This window comes from Grampus griseus (genome assembly GCF_964374135.1).
Source record: "Grampus griseus genome assembly, chromosome: 13".
Classification (NCBI taxonomy): domain Eukaryota; kingdom Metazoa; phylum Chordata; class Mammalia; order Artiodactyla; family Delphinidae; genus Grampus; species Grampus griseus.
The window spans coordinates 54,665,199-54,684,157 of record NC_139007.1 but is presented as its reverse complement, the minus strand read 5'-3'; the positions used below and the strand labels follow the sequence as shown (position 1 = coordinate 54,684,157).

At 35.2% G+C, this 18,959-nt stretch overlaps 1 protein-coding gene across 1 annotated transcript in view; it reads left to right on the top strand.

The window, feature by feature from the left end:
• The window catches only part of THEMIS (thymocyte selection associated), a gene marked incomplete at its 3' end in the record, with an annotated part of 158,230 nt that overhangs the window by 54,059 nt on the left and 85,212 nt on the right, over positions 1–18,959 (top strand). The window contains exons 3-4 of the mRNA XM_082669146.1: positions 2,791–3,249; positions 17,170–18,218. Of these exons, the coding sequence (XP_082525272.1) occupies positions 2,791–3,249; positions 17,170–18,218 (1,508 nt within the window). The remainder of the gene's footprint in view (positions 1–2,790; positions 3,250–17,169; positions 18,219–18,959) is intronic.

Genomic DNA, 18,959 nt, shown 5'->3' with positions numbered 1-18,959 from the left:
AAATGATGCATATGAAGAAAATTATTCAAGCTTGTAACGTTTTAAGCAAATTTCAATTGTTACTCTTACTATTAATAATAATGATTGCAGATCATTAAGAATTGGATAAAAATATAAACTCCCCAAAAGCCTGAGATTCAGGGACAAGATCTTAAAGATTAAATTTACTTATTGACTATTTTTCAACAGATCAACTAATTGCATTTCCTTATAATTTTTGTTTCTCAAGTAACGTACTCCTTATGAACAATTTCTCCTAGGTAAAAATAACACTAATATCCATTTTAATAGGTGACAATAAATTTGGAAATAGAAATCTATTTTCTTTCTGCTTTTTAACTTACATTGTGAGGATTACATATTGGCTTATTTTATTATCTCTCTAATGATCACTCAGCTCCTGAAATATGTTTTGTTTTGTGTTTTGAAAAAATAAATTATATTTTCTCTTGTATAAAACTATTATAACACTCTGAGAAAAAGATGGAGAAAAAATTGGTTGAATTTAAAGCTGATCATATCTATGGTGCTATAGTTTATTCTGAAATTAAAGTTCCAATATGACATCATTCACATATATATGTATATATACATATATAGCTGTATATACTTGCCCTAGTTTATATGGTATCGAGTGGCTGTTTGTAAGAAGGGACTCTTTGGACTGGCTGCAATAACATATAAAGAAATGTTAATAAAATATTTTTCCTGTACTCTGCCACTTAGCATGCTAAACTGTGTCCTTAATCATCTCCTAAGGGAAAACACACAGATTTCTTAGATAGATTTTTCTTGCAATAGAGACATCCAACAAGACAGCTCTGAAGTGTGTGATTAACTTGAAATAATAGTGGCCCTTAGGGTTTCAGGCTTTTTCTACTTCATAACATTTTGGGTCTGTTATTACCTTAGGTGAACCCAATTCCCCAGGAAAGAAGATGCTGACTTAATTCTTCTGTGACTTATGTCATCAATATAGCGAGGATAGAAATGAAACCATGTTTCTCTACGCTTATGAGATTCTAGGTAGCTATTATTTAAACTTATTTCACAAAAACTGCTGAATTTTTTATACCCTGATGATGACTGTGGACTCTTAGAAATAAATCTTCACATGGAAACAAATGAGATTAAACATGTGCATGCACTTGCACACGGGCACGAGCACACACACACACAAATTCAGTTACTGTGGAGAATTCGAAAGTACTATTTTATTGGATTTTCCCTGATACAAGACATAATAAAAGAAGAAGTTCCTTCAAAGTAAATGTTTCTTTGCCTTACTGTCTTCAAGCACACTATGCAGGGAATGAACACTATTCGATTTATAAAGGTTTTCAGGACAGATTGCACATGCTACCTTCCTCAGCCTTTGCCAGGATTGTATCACCCACTTTTTCAGGACATTTATATTTAAAAGTAACCAAAATCCTGTATTTTTTTTCATTTGAGCAAAGATCGACTAAAAAATAACATCATAAATCTTTGTACTATAACCCAAAATACACATAAAAGACATTGTAACCTGGTTAATAATAATTTGATACATAGATAAATTTAATTGGACTGTATTTTTGACTAAATGAATAAATAACTTTTACAAGCTATATCATTCTAGTAGAATTCTTTATACAGTGCCTTCTTAGTGTATGCTATTATATAATAATTGTCTTAATTTACTTTGAGGTTAACAAAGCAATTACCTAATTTTTCCTTTGTTCTTATTTTCTCTGGAATTTATTAAAATGTATTCAATAAATAAATTTCTGAAAGTGCTACAAAACACATGTGCTTATAAAATAAAAGCAAAATAATTCAAAGAGGAGAATGAAACTTAAACATGCAAGCATAAAAAGCTGTGTCTTAAAGAACAAAAATTCATTGTGTCAGTGACTATCCCAATAGTATTAGAGGAAAAAACTTGAAATAGTGAAACCATGGCAAAATTAGAAAAATAATGAGAAGAATGAAAGATATATAATCAAGAGTATTCAATCCAGAACAACTACCTAACCTGGCATTTCTCAAGGAGAGTTATGTGGATCACTAATATATCGTGACATACTATTTTGTAATTTATTTATGAATGTTTCCCCAAGAGTTTTAGAATGAAAGAAATTTGGGAAATTTTGCATGTTATATTCCCCTCTTGTGAGTCACAGTGCATCTAAAGTTTCTGAGAAATCTTAAATTACTTGGAAATATGTAGATATTTTTTTATTGTGGTAAAATGCATATAACATCAAATTTACCATTTTAAAGTGTACAATTTAGTGTCATTACGTACATTCACAATGCGTTACAACCATCACCATGGGCTAGTTCCAGGTAATATCTTTGTAATCGTTAATTTGACCATGAAACAGTTTCCTTCTGGAATATCTTTTAATTTTGATGTTTCCAGAGAATATATATGTAAATATTGATCCAATCCTTTCATTTTAAAAGTTAAAAATGCGATCTTGAGAGATTAAATGCCCTGCTCAAGATCACACATGTGGTTGGGAGATAGCCAGTATCTCATGCAGATTGCATTTCCAAGAAGTGGGCCTTTTCTATCTCACGCTATTTCCCCCTTTCCATCTATGTGGCCTGTCTGGATCTGACAATCCAGTAACCTACAGAAAATACATTAAGATTTTACCTAGAAGAATTCAAGATTAAAACAAATATCTCTAATCTTGAAAAAGGTACATTACTTTTAAATGCTACGTTTTACTTGTTTTATAACTCTCTCGCTGTGATTTTCTTATGAGAACTTTCTAATTCATAGAATTCTGTTCTCAGGTCTTTTTAAGATTGTGGCTGATAAAACTCCATACCTCACTATGGAAGAAATTACAAGAGCCATCCGTATTGGACCAAGTAGACTGGGGCATCCTTGCTTCTATCATCAGAAGGGTATAAAACTAGAGAATCTCATCATAAAGCAAGGTGAGCAAATCATGCTCAGCTCAGTCGAAGAGATCAATGGAGAAATAATGGTGAACTGTGGTGTGCTAAGGAATCATCAAAATCACTCATTTACTTTGCCTTTGTCACAAGAAGGAGAGTTCTATGAATGTGATGATGAACATATTTATACCCTAAAGGAAATTGTCCAATGGAAGATCCCCAAGAACAGAACACGAACTGTGAAACTTACAGACTTTTCAAATAAGTGGGACTTAACAAATCCATTCCCTAAAGGTTTTTATGGTGCTGTGATTCTCAAGCCTGTTTATGAAATTCAAGGTGTGATGAAATGTAAGTATCCCCTGAGAATGATGCTTTATGAACATGATTGTGGGGTTTGGGAAAGAGAAAAGCTTTAGTCTAAAGAATGGGACTCTGTCCCTAACTTGCCCATTAAGCCCACTGAGAGTCAGATTCTCATCTATAAATAAGCAAATCATGAAGACTCAAATTCAGTAATGTATGTAAGCAAATATTTTAAATTGTGTGGTGTTATCCAAATGTAAAATGCTGTAATTGTCAGGTACAGACAGATTAAAATATTTATTTTTATCACTGCCAGTTAAACAGGATCAGAAAAGAGCTACTTTTTAGAATAGAAAATTAATTGACTAGAAAGAAGCTTTCTTGTATGGAGGTGGTCAAAAAAGAGGTAAGACACATAAAGTTTCTTTATGTGTCCCTTACTCCTATTTTTGTGAGAGCCTTTTTTCTTTTTTTTTTTTTTCAGCCATCCCTCATTGGTCATAAATCCTCCTATTAGCTTGGAGTCCTTCTGACTTAAGGGAAAATAATATGACAAATTAATTCACACATAAGTGTGGGTTTAAAAGGATTCTATTGAAATATAGTTGTTTTACAATATTATATTAGTTTCAGGTGTACAGCATAGTGATTCAATATTTTTATACATTATACTCCCTTTAGAATTATTACAAAAATGGCTATATTTCCCTGTGCTGTACAATATATCCTTGTTGCTTATCTATCTTATACATAGTACTTTGTATAACTTAATCCCATACCCCTATCCTGATCCTCCCCCTTTGCCTCTTCCCACATAAGTGTATTTTAATATGTAATCTTCATAAGATTTTTGCATTTTAAAATAAGAATAGCTGGAGAGAGCACTGTAATCCTAAAGAAATTAACACCTTGACTTTTTAAGATTATGGCACATAAGCATAACAAGTATGGAACAAAGAGTTCTGTATTTGCAATAAAAAGTCCTGGATTCTAACTCTGGTCAATAACTTAACAGGTGGTAGCTTTGGGTGAGCCATGTAAACTGCGTCTATACAAAGGGGATGATGATATCCCTTTTGTCTATGACTTGGAGTTGTTTTGAGAATGAAATAAGGTTCTATTAAGATACTATATGTAATACACCCGAGGAAAAAAAGCAATATGTAAAAATGTTTGGTCAAAGAGTACCCCTTGGATATCTCAAATTCTATTTATCTCTGCTCCCATTAATATTGTTGGTCACATGCAATTGTGAAAAACTTGACATGCCTTTTGAGTAGGTTTTAGAGCTATGTTAAATTTTGTTACATACATATATTTAACCAGAAATCAATTAATTCATTTGAGCAAAAGGTGTAGGTAAGGAATTCCACTCAAGTAGTGATTTTCTTTTTGTACTACAAAAAATTGAGGCCACAGCATGATTATTTTTTTAAGTTGACAAAATATTGAAGTCGCAGCAAAGTTTAGACCTCACATTAGTGTTTTGTCAGTTTTCCCAAAATGTACAATCAAAATTGATAACTGAGTTTTCCTAAATAATGGATAGCATTTTCTCATTTTAAATTTTGTTATTTTTCTAAAACCATTGGCATCTCCTATCATGCAGATGCAAATGAAGGCGAACCCAGAACCTAAGCACATGAACAAGATGGTTACAGCATTTAATGAATTTAGGTTAGAGATCACGAAGGCCTTCACTGAGGAAATTACATTTAAACTAAGATCTGAAGGGTGAATAGGAGATGGGCAGGCTGAGAGAGAGGGGTCAACATTGGAGGAAGCAGGAAAGCAGGAAAGCAGGTAAGCAAGAGACTGTGGTTCCAGTGCACCTGGTGTGAGAAAAGAGAGGAGAAGGCAGGCTGAGACAGATATCAAAACATGCAATGGGGTAGTGGAATCAGTCATGGAGGATCTTGAAATATATGTTAAGGGGTTAATATTTGTCCAAAGAGCAAATTAATAATGGTTTTTCAGCTGGAGAAACAAGGTGGGAGAATTGTAGTGAGGCCACTGGTTCTGTGGCAGAGTACTGGGGGGTTAATACAATAGTGATAGGGACAGCTCTTCTTAATGGGTATTTCAGAAGTACAGCTAGCCAGATCTGAAGGTCTATTGGAAGGGGAAAGACGTTAACCTGATTCCCAGGCTTCTGACTTGATCTGCTGGTTGAATGGTGGTGCAGTTTATTACATATAAACATTGACAGAAGAGCAAGGGATATTAACAGAAGTGTTTAGATGGACTTAAATATGGTTTCATGTTAGCTAAGGTCCCAGAAGAAAGCCTTTAGATGAAGTAAAATCCTTCCCCAAATGTTTTAGTCCAATTTCCATTCTTTAATGATATTAAAATTGAATTTTGATTTTAATTATTTTGGACCTTTAATTTCTTAAGGATTATTTTAAACATTAGTTCTCATTGTATAGCAATTTCAGGACAGATACTGTATGAGACTGCTTTGCATGTATACTGACTACAGAATATTTCCTGAAAATAGAGGATGGGTGTCCAACACAAAAAGTCAAATTTAAAAAATTATTGTTGTTATAGGCATTTTTCTTCTAAATATAAATGTAAACTGTTTTTTAATCAATTGTGGTCTTGTTTTACATGATTCTTTCTTATATTGAAGATTCAAACTTGCCTTGAAGTCAAGGGCACGTTGCCTGCTAAGTTGTTTTCCAGTGACTTTGAGTGTCAGGCACAGTTCAAACTCCTCTTGACTTGAGTCCTTCTTTTCTAAAGTGACAAGAAAAAGAATAGGTCTGTCAGGGGTAGGAGATTTTAGAGAAACCTTAGGGGGAAAAGCAAGATGGAAAAGACTGAGAACTGTAGGAAGCTATGAAATATTGATTTGTGGAAAAGAGAACATAGCAAGTAAATAGAGAAAAGGGGAAATATAAGATATTCTACTCCTAGTACTAGTTTTTAATGTTACTAATGGGAAAATTTAGACTTTGTAAAAAAGAAATGTAGCACAAAGTGTTTAAATGGAATATTTGTTTCTGGGAACTCTTGGTCACAGGCCAACCCCCTCTAACCCTTACCCTACATTTAATGATTTTTTAAAAACTAACTCTCTTTGGAAAAGAGGTATAAATAACCATCCAAGACCTCTAACTACTGGTTTCATATAAGTCATAGCAAACTCTGTTTGTGTCTTTAACAGGAAGATAAAATTCATATTAGTTTAACAAATGGAATGCATAATATTTGCAAATGAAAAATGGAGCCAGCCGTTTAAAGCGGCTTCAAAAAAATCTTGATTTTAAAACTTTTTAATGGAGTTATGTTCTGGTGTATTGATTGATAAGTAGTTCTTTACTTGTGGAAATTTTAAGAGTTGGAAAGTTACGTTTTGCTTTAGGAGAAAAACTTAATGCCATCCAAATTTGGGAAAAAGTTTCTGCTCAAGTATATGACATAATTCATTTATAAACAGAGGGCTGAAATCACACAAGCAGAATGATGATATCAGAAAGGCAGTATCTGAATATTGTATAATAGGTGACAAATGAATAGAAGAAAAGAATACATTGATCTTTTAGTGTTCTGAGACTTTGTCTTTCTCTCATGTATTTTCAAAAATAATTTCCATTTTTATCAAAGTGAAAAGTGTCAAAAAGTAGTAAAAAGACAAAGTTACCAACAAACCTTGTGCCCTTGACCATTCCCAAATTTCCCCCACATTCTGCTACTCTGAGGTAACTCCTTTAAATATTTCACTCCTGCTTTCTTATATATCCATTCACATTTCCAATAATATACGGATACTGCTATTTTTCAAGTGATCAGTTTTAGACAGCAACTACTGACTTCCATGTGTGGTGATGAAGATTTAATGGTCTTATATTCCTACTTCCTCTTCCCTTTCCCCATTCTCTCAGTATATGATAAGTTATGGTTAAGCATTTGCAGTTTCATTATTGTGACAGTTCATTGCTGAATCAAGTGGTAGATAATGACCATAATTCCATTTTTGTATAGCTTTATTTTTCTGTAATAATGACCTTACTATTTCATTTCTTAGTTTTCTTCAATCCTCTCCTAAGTCTTGAAGTATTTTCCAACATCTTTGTAAAAGAAAACAAAAAAAGCCATTCATTGCAATTTTCCAGAGCCCAAACTGTCAGGAGATCTACCTCTTCTGTTATTTTTTTTATCCTGAAGTATTCCTCCTGGAACCCTCCAACCTCATGCTCCAGTCTGTATTTGTGGCTCTCTAGAACTAATACATAGGTGCTTATCTTAGCTTGGGATACTATTATACAAATACAATAAACTGGGTGGCTTATAAGCAACAGAAATTTATTTCTTACAGTTCTAGAGGCTGGAAGTCTGAGATTAGGGTGCCAGCACTGTGGAATTCTGGTGAGGAAACTCTTCCAGGTTGCAGATTGCGGACTTACAGTATCCTTATCCTTACAGTATCCTTACACAGAGAGCAGAGAGGGGAAGCAAAGCCTCTGGTGACTTTTATAAGGCCTCTGATCTCACTGATGAGGGCTCCATCCTCATGACCTCATCTAATTCTTATCACCTCCCAAAGATGCCACCTCCTGACCCCCTCACATTATGAAGTTGAGTTTCAACATATGAATATTAGGGGACACAAACATTTAGTCCATTACAGTGTTGTCCTGGGACTTCGATTTAACGCCATCCTGGTGGTTACTCTTTGACTTGCTTCTGTGTTTACTAGCAATTTCTGGACTCAAATAACTTATTGTTTCCAATATTGCCTTTGAGAGATTACATGGTATTCAGAAGTTTCACAGTAATGTGCTTTGTGGTAGGTCTGTTCTTTCATTGTGAGGAAAGTTTTCAGGTTGGAAATTCAGGTCCTTCATTTCTAGGATAAATTCTTTGATAATTGCCTTTCAACTGTTTTTTCTCTTCTCTCCTTCTGTAACTTCTAATCTCATGTTGAAGCTCCCATACTAATGTAGAACTATTTTCTTTATTTTATGTCTCTTTGTTTTTGGTTTACCTTCAGGGAAAATTTCTTAACTACATTTCCAACTGTTTTAATGAATTTTTAATTTCAGCTATCATATTTTTAATTTCTAAGAGTTATTTCTTATACCATTTTTTAACTGTTAACATGTTCTTGTTATAAGGACTCAATATCTTATCTCTCTGAGAATATACTACTATTTCTTAAAGTTTTCTACTGTTCCTTACATTTTATCTGCCTCTTTTGGCCTTTTTTAAAGTTTTAGTCTGTCATTCTTGTTAAATGTTTTCCTCAAATTCTTGGTGGTTATTTCCCATTTGTTCATATTTACATGTTAGACACATTTTTAATTTAATTTACAAGTGAGCCCCTATTGATATACAAGCTCTTTGTTTTATGAATTTTAGGTTTCATTTTGTTGGCTTTTTCATTGGAGAATTCCCCAAATTCAGATCCTGTGAGTCTTTCCTCCAGGACTTGTTCAATTTCATCTGAAAAGAATCTTCTTGATACCTCCTGGGGGTTATGAAACTCTTGTAACTGAGTGGAGAAGTTGCTGACGCTTTCACTGTTCCCCCATAGATTTAGAGTTCCCTTCTTTGCTTTCAGTTCCATGCTTCTCCCCTGCTCACCTATGCCTACTTTCCAGATTCTATGACCCTATACTGTTTCCTGCAGAGAGAGAGGTGGAAGGGGCTCTCACCTGTCTTCCCCAAATTAAAGCTGAAGACCTGGGTTTAACCATGCTTCAAACATTCACATAATCCCTTGTTTGTCCTCTACCTTCTCCTCCACCTTCAGAGGGGCTTTATGCCTCCAATTCGAAAACTTTTGGGGAGTTGTGTGGGGCAAAAAAGGCTGACTTTTCACTGGACTCAAACTCCTTAGGCACATAGGCTTTCCTTTTTCTATTCTACCAAATCATTGACCGTTCTTCCATCTGAGTTCAATCTTTATCTAGTTTAAGGATTGCAGACATCTTTTAGATTCATTGAAACTTTTTCTTTCTTTTTCTCCTTTTTACCCTATGGCAAATTTGAGGGAAGAAAGAGTTGAAAAGCAACATATTTTACCCATAAACCTCACTACTTACTTAAATTGGTCCTAGGCCAGAGTTTTTCCTGGACCTAGTATAACCCTGAAAGGACTGGTTGCTAATATTACTAAGTGATAAGTGTAATTTATAAACTTAATTTTTTTAACACAACATAATTTTTAGTAATTTATGGAAGCATCTGAGTCAATTTCTTATGTATTTCTTTTTATCTTCTCAATGCTTGAGATAAAGTAAATGTTCATTATTCAATAAATTAAATACATGAATGAATGAATGAAACAACTAAAATAATTGCTTCTGTCTATATATGTTGTACAGTACAAAGTTCCTATTTAGGTATCAAGAAGGTTTTCTCACCCACCATATCCAGATTTGATTTGTTACAATGACATATTTATGAACTTAATAGCTAAGGAGAATGAATATTCACTTTTTGGCACCAAAATTGATATCACTTATATTTATATAATGGGTTCAATTTTTATTAGTGATGTTTTTCCTAATGTTTCCCTGAAAGTACTGTGACATAACATGATCTTTAGAACCCGTGGATGCTCTAGCCAGCTTCCATTTCATTTTCTTCCTTTAGGCAGAAATCTTACTGCTAATAAAAACGTCAAACAGCAAGCAAAGTACAGTTTTTACTATATATGTGTGTATATATATGTATATACATATATTTATTTATTTATTCTTAAACTACCAATAATTAACGCTTGATCATTCAGGGTTCTCCAGAGAAAAAGTATATAATATTATATAAATTGATATTATATATAATTGTATTATATTATCTATACATGATTATATATTAATTAGTTATTTAATTAATTTTAAGGTCTTGGCTAATGTAATTATGGGGGCTAATAAGTTCTACATCTATAGGACTAGCTGACAAGCTGGAAACTCAGGCAGAAGTTTATGCTGCAGTCTTGAGGCAGAATTTCTTCTTCTCTGGGAAACTTCTGTTTTTGCTCTTTAGACCTTCAGCTGATTGGATGAGGCTTATCCACATATTGAGTATAACATCCTTTACTTAAAGTCAGGTTATTTGGATGGTAACCACGTCTACAAGATACCTTCATGGCAACACCTAGATCAGTGTTTGATTAAATAGCTGGCTACAACAGGCCAGTCAAGTTGACACATCAATGAAGAAAACATGTTAGTTGTATCATTCAGTATAAGAAAATGGCTCTTCACTTTTGTTAGCTTTTATAAACTAAATGAAAATGTAAAAGACAGAGTAGTGTTACAAATAAAGCCATATCAAATGCAAGGCTGTTCAAGGAAAGTCCTGATGATTTATTTTCTGCTACAAATGTTGGAGAGTGATCCAAAAGGAACTTTATCTATTTATAAATACAAACAGAAGTAGAACCAGAGGAGGACCACCCAACAAAATGGAAATTCACTGTATAGCTTCTCTTAAGTTGAAATGAAACTGAATAAATGGAAAAAAATTAATTCACAGAATATTTGTAAAGAAAATTGAGACCAAATAGATGAACTATAAAGCAAATTTTAATTTAAAAGTCTGGAATGAGGCAAGTTCAGAAATTATTAGTGCATTGAATAATCATTGTATAATGAAGAGTATGATGTGATGCAAAAATGTAAACAAAACAATTCACAGAATAAATGAGAGCTGGAGACAAAATTTATGAAAGCACTTTAGAGAAAAATAACTATAGTCTTGGAAAGTAAATTAAAAAATCAAACTTAGAAAGTGAAAATTTGCAAAAAATACATGAATTGTTTAATAATAATAATATAGGAGAAACTAGAAATTGAGAAAAACTGCAGGCTAGAATTTACAAAATTTGTTAAGAAAAAAATATGTAGAAACAACCATCTTGCTTCAAGACTTGAATAAGATTGTCTCAGTAGATTTCCTACCATGTACTGCTAATTCAGGCCTAATTGCAAAGGATAGGTCCTTGAATGCTGAGTTGAGACAAAGAGTATTCCAGAATTGAGTATTAGCTCTTCAAGGAAACATGCATTGCCTAACATTAACCAAGCTTAAATGTATACCTTTATTTTCTCTTTAAAGATAATTTTTAGTGGGGTCCCCCAAATTCACACTTGGCTAAAAGAGTTGTTGCAGTGGGAAATGCAGAAAAGCATCACATTATGATTAACATTAACCCTAACTGTACAGGGACTTTCCCTGAAAGAATAGGCAGAAAGACAATGTTTAATGAAATGACTCAGAAGCAGAGAGAAGAAAGCAATGCTACCTTTTTAGAGAAGATGGAATGGAAATCTTTTTCACAAGAGCTCCCTTTGGAAAAACAGAAAACTTACCCAAACCAGAACAATTCATGTTTACCCAGGAAGAAAATTTGGGAAGTGTAAACTAATGTTGCATGAATATATGCTGTTTTTACTTTAGATTAGTTTGAAACTGAAAAACTTGTAATAAACACCATCAGGAATGTCTCTCATGCTCCGAGTTGCTGTCTTCTTATCTCTTTATCAATTTGAAGTCAAGATAACTTTTTTTGGGAAATTTTCTAATTTAGCTCATTTTCTATAACCATTTTCATTTCTGGTGGTGGGAGGGAGGATTACTTGTAAGATAAAAATGCTTGTTTAAAAATGTATAATACACACACACACACACACACACACACACCCTCACACTGGATATACCAAAATATAAGCAGTGGTAGTCTAAAGATGATAAAGATTGTAATGTTTTATCTCCCCTCTTATTTTTAAAAAATATTTTTATATAATTAACTTCTTTATAAGAAAACAAAAAATGTTGATTTATCTTTCTTTTAGACACATACTTAGATATAATGAAATTTGCCATAAAAATTAATTAAGCCTGTTTTAGTTTGAAAACTTAAGTATGTCATTTCCAAATTCTAGGTAACTTTTTAATTTTTGAAAAATTTATTTTATTTTTTTTTATACAGCAGGTCCTTATTAGTCACCAGTTTTATACACATCAGTGTATACATGTCAACCCCAATCGCCCAATTCATCACACCACCACCACCACCACCCCGCCGCATTTCCCCCTTGGGGTCCATTCGTTTGTTCTCTACATCTGTGTCTCAATTTCTGCTCTGCAGACCAGTTCATCTGTACCATTTTTCTAGGTTCCACATATATGCGTTAATATACGATATTTGTTTTTCTCTTTCTGGCTTACTTCACTCTGTATGACAGTCTCTAGATCCATCCACGTCTCAACAAATGACCCAATTTCATTCCTCTTTATGGCTGAGTAATATTCCATTGTATATATGTACTACATTTTCTTTATCCATTCATCCGTTGATGGGCATTTAGGTTGCTTCCATGACCTGGCTATTGTAAAGAGTGCTGCAGTGAACATTGGGGTGCATGTGTGTTTTTGAATTATGGTTTTCTCAGGATATATGCCCGGTAGTGGGATTGCTGGGTAGTGGGATTAAGTTTCATTAGGTCCCATTTGTTTATTTTTGTTTTTATTTCCATTACTCTAGGAGGTGGATCAAAAAAGATCTTGCTGTGATTTATGTCAAAGAGTGTTTTTCCTATGTTTTCCTCTAAGAGTTTTATAGTGTCTGGTCTTACATTTAGGTCTGTAATCCATTTTGAGTTAATTTTTGTGTATAGTGTTAGGGAGTGTTCTAATTCCATTCTTTTACATGTAGCTGTCCAGTTTTCCCAGAAACACTTATTGAAGAGACTGTCTTTTCTCCATTGTATATCCTTGCCTCCTTTGTCATATATTAGTTGACCATAGGTGCGTGGGTTTATCTCTGGGCTTTCTATCTTGTTCCATTGATCTATGTTTCTCCTTTTGTGCCAGTACCATATTGTCTAGATTACTGTAGCTTTGTAGTATAGTCTGAAGTAAGAGAGTCTGATTCCTCCAGCTCCGTTTTTTTCCCTCAAGACTGCTGTAGCTATTCGGGGTCTTTTGTGTCTCCATAAAAATTTTAAGATTTTTTGTTCTAGTTGCGTAAAAAATGCCATTGGTAATTTGATAGGGATTGCATTGAATCTGTAGATTGCTTTGGGTAGTATAGTCATTTTCACAATATTGATTCTTCCAATCCAAGAACATGGTATATCTCTCCATGTGTTGGTATCATCTTTAATTTCTTTCATCAGTGTCTTATAGTTTTCTGCATACAGGTCTTTTGTCTCCCTAGGTAGGTTTATTCCTCGGTATTTTATTCTTTTTGTTACAATGGTAAATGAGAGTGTTTCCTTAATTTCTCTTTCAGATTTTTCATCATTAGTGTATAGGGATGCAAGAGATTTCTGTGCATTAATTTTGTATCCTGCAACTTTACCAAATTCATTGATTAGCTCTAGTAGTTTTCTGGTGGCATCTTTAGGATTCTCAGTGTACAGTATCATGTCATCTGCAAACAGTGACAGCTTTACTTCTTCTTTTCCAATTTGTATTCCTTTTATTTCTTTTTCTTCTCTGATTGCCATGGCTAGGACTTCCAAAACTACGTTGAATAATAGTGGTGAGAGTGGACATCCTTGTTTTTTTCCTGATCTTAGTCGAAATGCTTTCAGCTTTTCACCATTGAGAATGATGTTTGCTGTGGGTTTGTCATATATGGCCTTCATTATGTTGAGTAGGTTCCCTCTATGCCCACTTTCTGGGAGTTTCTATCATAAATGGGTGTTGAATTTTGTCAAAAGCTTTTTCTGCATCTATTGAGATGATCATATGGCTTTTATACTTCAATTTGTTAATATGGTTTATCGCATTGATTGATTTATGTATATTGAAGAATCCTTGCATCCCTGGGATAAATCCCACTTGATTATGGTGTATGATCCTTTTAATATGTTGTTGGATTCTGTTTACTAGTATTTTGTTGAGGATTTTTGCATCTATATTCATCAGTGATATTGGTCTGTAATTTTCTTTTTTTGTAGTATCTTTGTCTGGTTTTGGTATCAGGGTGATGGTGGCTTCATAGAATGAGTTTGGGAGTATTCCTTCCTCTGCAATTTTTTAGAAGAGTTTGAGAAGGATGAGTCTTAGCTCTTCTCTAAATGTTTGATAGAATTCACCTGTGAAGCCATCTGGTCCTGGACTTTTGTTTGTTGGAAGATTTTTTTTTTTTTTGCGGTACGCAGGCCTCTCACTGTTGTGGCCTCTCCCGTTGCGGAGCACAGGCTCCGGATGCACAGGCTCAGCGTCCATGGCTCACGGGCCCAGCCGCTCCGCGGCATGCAGGGTCTTCCTGGACCAGGGCACGTACCCGTGTCCCCTGTATCGGCAGGTGGACTCTCAACCACTGCGCCACCAGGGAAGCCCAAAACAGGCTTTTTGAAAACCTGATTAACAGCAAGGAGGTCATGGAGGGAGCAGTAAATTAGAATGAGGCAACCCAGTGGCAGATGAGATCAACGTGGTACCTAGGACCTCGGTAAGGGCTTTCACTTTTACTGAAGTGAAAAGGACTGCCACTGTGGGGCTATGAACAGGAGAAAGATATGATCAATTTAACATTTAAAAAGACTGTCTGGCTTCCCTGGAAAGATTTGACTGTAAGAAGACTCTTTAGGAAGCCACTGCAATAAACCAGGCAAGAAATAATGTAGCTTAGATCAGAGTAGTTCTGAGGTAATGGATGTTGAGTGTTAGGAAAACAGAGAGAGAAGCTATGGATGTCTCAGATTTCTGCACCAAACAAGGAGAATGAGCAACAGATAGATTAGGTTTGGGTTGAGAAGATCAGAATTTCAGTTTAAGCATGTTAACTTTGAGACGTCTATTAGATAGCCAAGTGGAGATCTTAAATAGTTATCTGGAGTGCAGAATTATTTAGCTGGAGATACATGTTGGGGAGTCATCAGCATACAGATGGTACTTAAAAACATGAGACTGTGTAAGATCATGTGGGTGTGAGTGTGGACAGAGAAAGGAGGAGAACGAAGAAACATTAAAAGGTGTGTGTGGGGGGGAGTGGGTGGTATGTAGAGGAGAAGAAACCAGAAAAAAAGTTGAGAAGAATTATAAGATAAGAAGGAAATAAGTGAGGTAACTCTAGCAAAGAGTCTAATGTACTCTGTCAAATGCTGCTGATATATCAAGTAGGATGAGATAGGCTAGCACATCTTCAGTGAATTTGGTATAGAAGTACTGAAGATAGGTCAGGAATTGGGTACATAAAAATTTAACAGAAGTTAGATAGCCTGGCCCGGAGGCTTTCTCTGGCAATAAAGTTGTCCTAAGTTATTAAGACAATTCTTTCCCCACCGTACCCATTGTACTGAAATACAGACTGGGATCTAGCTTGCATTAGGGTCCCTATGGTCAATTTAAAGCCCTCAGAAAGTCCTTAATGGCATCTATTCTACCAGTGTCAAGTTGTTCCCTCAACTTGAGAAATGTTCTGAGTCTATGAACCCGTCTAGTCCTAGCTCTACAATTCTTAAACACCGTTCCTTTTGATTCAAATAAGTGTGATTTTAAAGTTTCTAAAATTACCTTGGGGTTCAGGGAAACCTGTGGCAACAATCTCAAAGGTTTGGGTTTGCTAAACTTTATAAAATGAACTGGTAAAGGTTTTTTTTTTAGCATTCCCCCTCCGTTCTTTTTTTAATGGAGAATCTTTATAATTTTTATTGAACTTCAGCCTATAGGCAACCGTCGGTTTTTTTCTTTTCTCTATTTTATGTTCAAGAGAATAAAATAATGCAATTTCATACTGTGTTTTTGGGAACTCTGTTACACAGCATGTGCAAGTAATATGACACAAATTATAGTTTTCAGAGGCTGCATAAACAGTAATATAAAATGTAATAATATAGGTAATGTTTTGTAAGAGAAACATTCTGTCTTCTAAATCTTCCAAATTATTAATTTTCAAAAGCATACAGGGAAGAAAGAATATTGACAGACGGGTGGCGAGATGTACTGGGAAACGATGGTAGATTGTGAAAAGGCTATAAAACATTAAGTGTTAGGAAAATGTCAAGAAAATATAAACCATTATAAAATCCTGTTGATATTAACATATAACTTTATTTTTAAATGCAAGACCATTTATAAGGATACTATGTGGGACAGTATATGGAGAGCAGAGGATTTCAGGACAATATTTTAAGTGTCTCTGTAGTCTCAAAGAAAGACTTCTGAGACAGTGGGCTCTTGGAAAGAATACAGAGATTCATTAGTCCCCAGGGACACATTAGGCAAAGAATACATTGGTAAGCACTCTACCAGCAAATCTAGGGCTCCTGAGTGGCTCCTTTGACTGTAACCCATCCTATGCCACTCCTTTTCTAACTAGATGTTAATATAGCACCAGCAGAGAAAGAAATAGTTTTCACATTGGAAAAAGACTGCATTTTGATATCCATTTCCATATATTAATCTTGAGTACTTTATATCCCAAGATTTTGCAATACGGTTATATCCCACAGGATAGAATTTGTATATAGAATGTGTCTTGGGCCTTATGCAGGAAGAGTCTTACTTGGAGTACCCAAACTTTCTTCTAAGATAATTTTATGTACAATATCTGGACCTCAAAAGCATGACCTAAAATGATATAATAAATTTTCTGGAAAAACACACACATATACATTTAAACACGTGCACATATATTCATGTATGTTATGTGTGATAAAACTACAAAGAAAAGCAAGGGAATGGTTAACACCAAAATCAGGAGAATGATTACTCTTAGGTTGCAGTGAGGAGGATGTGATTTTGGTGAGGTTTGTGGGGCTCCAAGATACTGGTTAATGTCTATTTCTAAAATCAGGCAGATTTATGGGTATTGTTTTTATTTACCATCTATTTCATTTTTAAATTTAAAAAAGGAAAGTCATACATAAGAAATGTTATATCATGAGCATCTGAGATTTTTTTTAATGAAATTTATTTATGGTACCCCTGGAGTGATTTTAATACTACTTCAGAGCAACATTTTGATACACAAAATGTCTTTTTGTTTTCCAGTTAGAAAGGATATAGTCCGTATCCTCCCCAGTCTAGATGTTGAAGTCAAAGACATTACAGACAGTTATGATTCCAACTGGTTTCTTCAGCTGTTATCTACACAAGATCTTTTTGAAATGACCAGTAAAGAGTTCCCCGTAGTGGCTGAAGTCATAGAAGCACCCCAAGGAAACCAGCTACCCAGAAACGTTTTACAACCTGGGAAAACCATTGTGATCCACAAAAAGTGCCAGGCATCAAGGATCTTAGCTTCAGAAATTAGAAGCAATTTTCCTAAAAGACACTTCTTGATCCCCCCTAGCTATAAAGGCAAATTCAAGCGGCGACCTCGGGAGTTCCCAACCCCCTATGACCTTGGGATAGCAAAGAGTGAAAAGGAGCCTCTCCACGTGGTGGCCACCAAAGCCTTTCATTCCCCCCATGACGAGCTGTCATCTGTATCTGCCGGGGACCAGTTTCTAGTGCAACACTCACAGACGACGGAAGTCCTCTGTGAAGGGATCAAAAAAGTGGTGAACGTTCTGGCTTGTGAAAAAATCCTCAAAAAATCCTATGAGGCAGCACTGCTCCCTTTGTACATGGAAGGAGATTTTGTAGAAGTGATTCATGATAAGAAGCAGTACCAGATTTCTGAGCTCTGTGCACAGTTCCACTTGCCCTTCAATGTGAAGGTTTCTGTGAGAGATCTTTTCACTGAAGAAGACATTTTGGCCGCTACACCAGGATTACGGCTGGAGGAAGCTATCACAGACTCTTATCTACTCATAAGTGACTTTGCCAACCCCAAGGAGTGCTGGGAAATTCCTGCTGGCCGCGTGAATATGACTGTTCAGTTAGTTAATAATTTGTCTGGGGATCCAGGATCATTTCTAGTCAAGACTCTGGTTGAAGAGATCCCTGAAGAACAGTATTATATGATGCGGAGATATGAAAACTCTTTCTCGTACCCCCCACCTCGCCCTCCCAAACATCCCTCCGTGGAGGAAACAAAGTTAAGCCTGCTCAACTTAGCAGAAGAAAAGACAGTGGGTCTGCCCAAGTCTCCCAAGGTAAGGCTATGATTTTGCAGTTTTTCCCCTTGAGTGTTTTTCTGGGGGCAAGTTATTTCAAGTCTCTTCTGAGTCTGGTTTTTGCTTACTTTTCTTCCTTTCATGCCATGTTTGAAATGAGCCTTTCTGGTGCACAGTAGATGATTGAACATCAACAGAGCCTAAGCTGTTACAGCGTTTTGTATTTTGATGCTTAACCAGTAGATGTGACAAGAAGTTTAGGAATTAGAACTAGCAGGGATGACACATGATTACAAACTGCTGTTTCAGTGTGTTTTGGTAATTAGGAATGGCTTATAAGGTGCCTCAGAAGCAAACCTCTTTTGTTTTGGAAGTGCTGTTCACTTTTTTCTAGGTAGAGTTGTTTTAATACTTCATCCAGGAAACAAGCACACAATCAACTCCCTTCTTCTGGGGGCGGGGGTACCAGGAGCATGCATCTATAACACATGTCTTCATTTCGTTTTATGTGTGGAAAGATGTAAAAATATCTTGGCAGAACTGTGTGAGAACATGGGCATCTGCCCACATTCTGCCTGTCTGAGAACTGTCATCTTTAACAGTTCTATTGAAAAACAAAATCAATAAAATTGCAGGCAGTATGAGATCATCGCAGAATCCACAACTCCATAACCACTCTAAAGATGGGAGGGGAGGCGTTTCAGCTTCATTTCTGCTTAAAGTTTTTGCCTCTTGAAAACTCCCTGCTGAGTGCCTGGAAAGCACTTGCCCTTACACCAC